The 2,555-nt window shown below is 51.6% G+C and overlaps 1 protein-coding gene across 1 annotated transcript in view; it reads left to right on the forward strand.

The window, feature by feature from the left end:
- The window catches only part of LOC102766057 (cyclin-dependent kinase 4 inhibitor B-like), a 28,375-nt gene extending 26,432 nt beyond the window's left edge, over positions 1-1,943 (forward strand). Inside the window, exon 3 of the mRNA XM_006760210.2 lies at positions 1,722-1,943. Coding sequence (XP_006760273.2) covers positions 1,722-1,735 — 14 coding nt within the window. The 3' untranslated portion in view covers positions 1,736-1,943. The remainder of the gene's footprint in view (positions 1-1,721) is intronic.
- Positions 1,944-2,555: the final 612 nt, after the last annotated feature.

A 2,555-nucleotide genomic window follows, 5' to 3' on the forward strand; every position in this document is an offset into this window, starting at 1 on the left:
CCCGCCTGCCCGCCTAAAGCGCCAGCTCCAACCTTTTTCCTGAAGGGGAACCATCTTAGGAAAACACACGTATATGGCCAAAACCGGTTTGGCTCGGTGGATATAGCTTCGGTCTGCGGACTCAAGGGTCCGAGGTTCGATTCCGGTCAAGGGCATGTACCTTGGTTGCAAGCACATCCCCAGTGGGGGGCATGCAGGAGGCGAGGCAGCTGATGATGTTTCAGCTGATCGATGGATGTTTCCCTGTCATCGATGTTTCTAGCTCTCTATCCCTCCCCCTTCCTTTCTGTAAAAAATCAATAAAAGTATATTTTTAAAAAACATGTATATGAAGCAATATACGAAGTGAGCACGGATATTTAAAGGAAACATTGGCTTTGGAAATACTGAAATCTACCCGATGAGCTCAGAACTGGGCACTAGGCTCGCTGGGCCTCAGGGCAGCCTGAGTGCAGCGCCTCGGGCACCAGCGGGAGGGAGAGCTCCTTTAACCTGCCCACCCTCTCGCTCCTCCAATTGATGTGTAAGTCCCAGACTCTGCAGAGGACGAGGACCCAGTCGCAGGAGCAAGAGTTGGGAGCAGCAGAAGAGAATTCAATGATTTAATTGGGCCCCAGACAAATGAAAACTGAGTGACCCTTTATAACCAAAGCCAAGATTTGTAAGCCAAGCACACACGCCCTTCCTTCCCGCCTCCCCTCCACTTCCCTCCCTCCCTTCCTTCCCCCCTTTAACTGAGAGCCTATTGTGTGATCAGACCCCTTCTAGGTAGGGCACAGAACTGAAGGAAACAAAACAGGAGCCCTGCCCTCATAGAGCTTACAGTCTAGGAAACAGACTTTAAACACTGTAACAATGTATTCTAGGAATGAGTTTGTAAAACCAATGTGATGGCTAAGAATGAAGTGTGACTAGGAGGGGCTGGCTATCGGAGAGTGCTCTGGGAACCTGACTGATGGGGGCGCGGGAGGGATAGCCGCTAGAGACAGAGGAACTCTCAAGTGCCAAGAATGCGGCAAAATGAATGGCGGGTCAAGAGGATGGAAAGGCGGAGGGCGTGGGGCGTGTACACAACTCGATCAGAGAGGAGGGCAGAAGCCAGATAATCATAGCGTCTCTCTAGGTCAAAGAAAGGATGATTGGTCAGAAGGCGGATTTTGTTCTAGAAACTTTAGGAAGCCATTAGGTGGTTTGGGAGGGGGACCTGTGGAGGAAGACAATAGGACTGGAACCCAAGGCTCCCAGGGGTCCTCTAGGTGAGTTTGCTTAGTCTCTCCGCCAGCATCAGGCGCCAGAGATGTTTGGGGACGTGCGTGCGAAGGGCGAGGCAGCGTCTTGATATAAATGCTCCTGGCGTCCAGTGTGACAAGCCCTGGGCGCCTGTAACTTACCCGGCTTTCCTCTTGCAACCCCGCGGCGGGCCGCCGGTGCTCCGGATTGCATCGCGGGAGCGGGGGAGCCCAGAGAGACCAGCCGGGCGGACGCGCTGCGAGCTCTGGGAAGCTGGGCGGAGGGGTGGTGGCTGCTGGCAAGGTCCCCGCTCCAGGGACAGACCCTGTGCCCAGAGGTGGTTGATACTGAGGGGAGGTGCACATGCAGAGAAGCTATCCTTGTCCATAAGGGTCTGAATCCCTGGAGCAGGCCTGCAAGAAAAAGAGGAATGGGTCGCATACTTTTGATTTCTGATTTCTAATGTCTTTTTTCCTTTCTGCCCTCTGCAGAAACCGGCGGGTGAAAGAACCATTGAAAGCCAGAGGCACAGCAGGACACTGTGACCACTGACCCCGCGCCCCCAATTCTTCCCGCTTTGTTAGCTGCAGTTTATCAAATAGCGCTTTTTAAGATTGTAAGCCGCTTCTTCGCTAGCAGATCTTTTCCCTTCCCCTCACGTCCCCTTTATATCTGAATTTATACATTGATAATAAAGGGTTTTAATAACCCAATGCCTGTTCCTGCCTTTTTATTGGGTTGGAGTTTTCAGGAGCGAGTTCGCAGGCCCTGGGCGCACGGCCTTGCGGATCCTTCCCTGGGGAGCCTCGTGCCTGCTACCCGCTGGGATTACAGCCGGTGTGTGAACCGGGAACACGGAGCTTGAACGAGGTGCGTGGCCTTTCCTCTTTCAAACTGCTAGCAAGTGTCAGAGCCAGGGCTCAATTTTTTTAAAAAAGTAGTTTCTCCCATTCGCTCATTTATTTGGTCAACAATCATTAAGCACCTATGCTCGCACCCTGCGAGGGGTATAGTGGGGGAAGGCAGACATCAAATATCAGATACAAACACATGACTAGAAATGTAAATGCACTTTCGTGGAATCAAAGATAGCGTTGTTTCCGAGGACTCGTGTATTGCTTAAAAATAAAAGTAAGAGTACACACGGCGGATTGTAAGACACGTGCAGATCTCAGGTAATAAAATGTCAAAAGTCACGTCTGAAGATGGATGAAAAGGGGCGAAAAGTGGAAACCTTAGTGTGAAGGAAGACCTCAGGCTGCCAGGCTCTCGGAGCCGCGTGGCCTTCCCTTACTATCTTGTTCCTGGTCTTTCAATCTTTCATC

This window comes from Myotis davidii, unplaced genomic scaffold (genome assembly GCF_000327345.1).
Source record: "Myotis davidii unplaced genomic scaffold, ASM32734v1 scaffold1637, whole genome shotgun sequence".
Classification (NCBI taxonomy): Eukaryota; Metazoa; Chordata; class Mammalia; order Chiroptera; family Vespertilionidae; genus Myotis; species Myotis davidii.